Below are 220 nucleotides of genomic sequence, written 5' to 3'. Positions count from 1 at the left end.
ACGGCCGTCTGGATCTCCCGCGACGTGATGGTCGAGCGCTTGTTGTAATGCGCCAGGCGGGACGCCTCGCCCGCGATGCGCTCGAAGATGTCGTTGACGAACGAGTTCATGATGCCCATGGCCTTGGACGAGATGCCCGTGTCGGGGTGCACCTGCTTCAGCACCTTGTACACGTACACCGAGTAGCTCTCCTTGCGGCTGCGCTTGCGCTTCTTGCCGT

The 220-nt window shown here is 62.3% G+C and overlaps 1 protein-coding gene across 1 annotated transcript; it reads right to left on the bottom strand.

The window, feature by feature from the left end:
- Window positions 1-5: 5 nt before the first annotated feature.
- LOC145719202 (histone H2B type 1-K-like) lies at window positions 6-215 on the bottom strand (the record flags this gene model as incomplete). Its single annotated transcript, XM_081810705.1, has 1 exon — window positions 6-215. A coding segment is annotated over one exon (210 nt), but the record flags the coding sequence as incomplete, so codon positions are not given.
- Window positions 216-220: the final 5 nt, after the last annotated feature.

The sequence above is a fragment of the Leptonychotes weddellii genome, unplaced genomic scaffold (genome assembly GCF_054177405.1).
Source record: "Leptonychotes weddellii isolate Sample4059 unplaced genomic scaffold, ASM5417740v2 HiC_scaffold_339525, whole genome shotgun sequence".
Lineage (NCBI taxonomy): Eukaryota > Metazoa > Chordata > Mammalia > Carnivora > Phocidae > Leptonychotes > Leptonychotes weddellii.
Note: the sequence above shows the minus strand (reverse complement) of the source record. Positions and strands in the feature narration are given on the sequence as shown.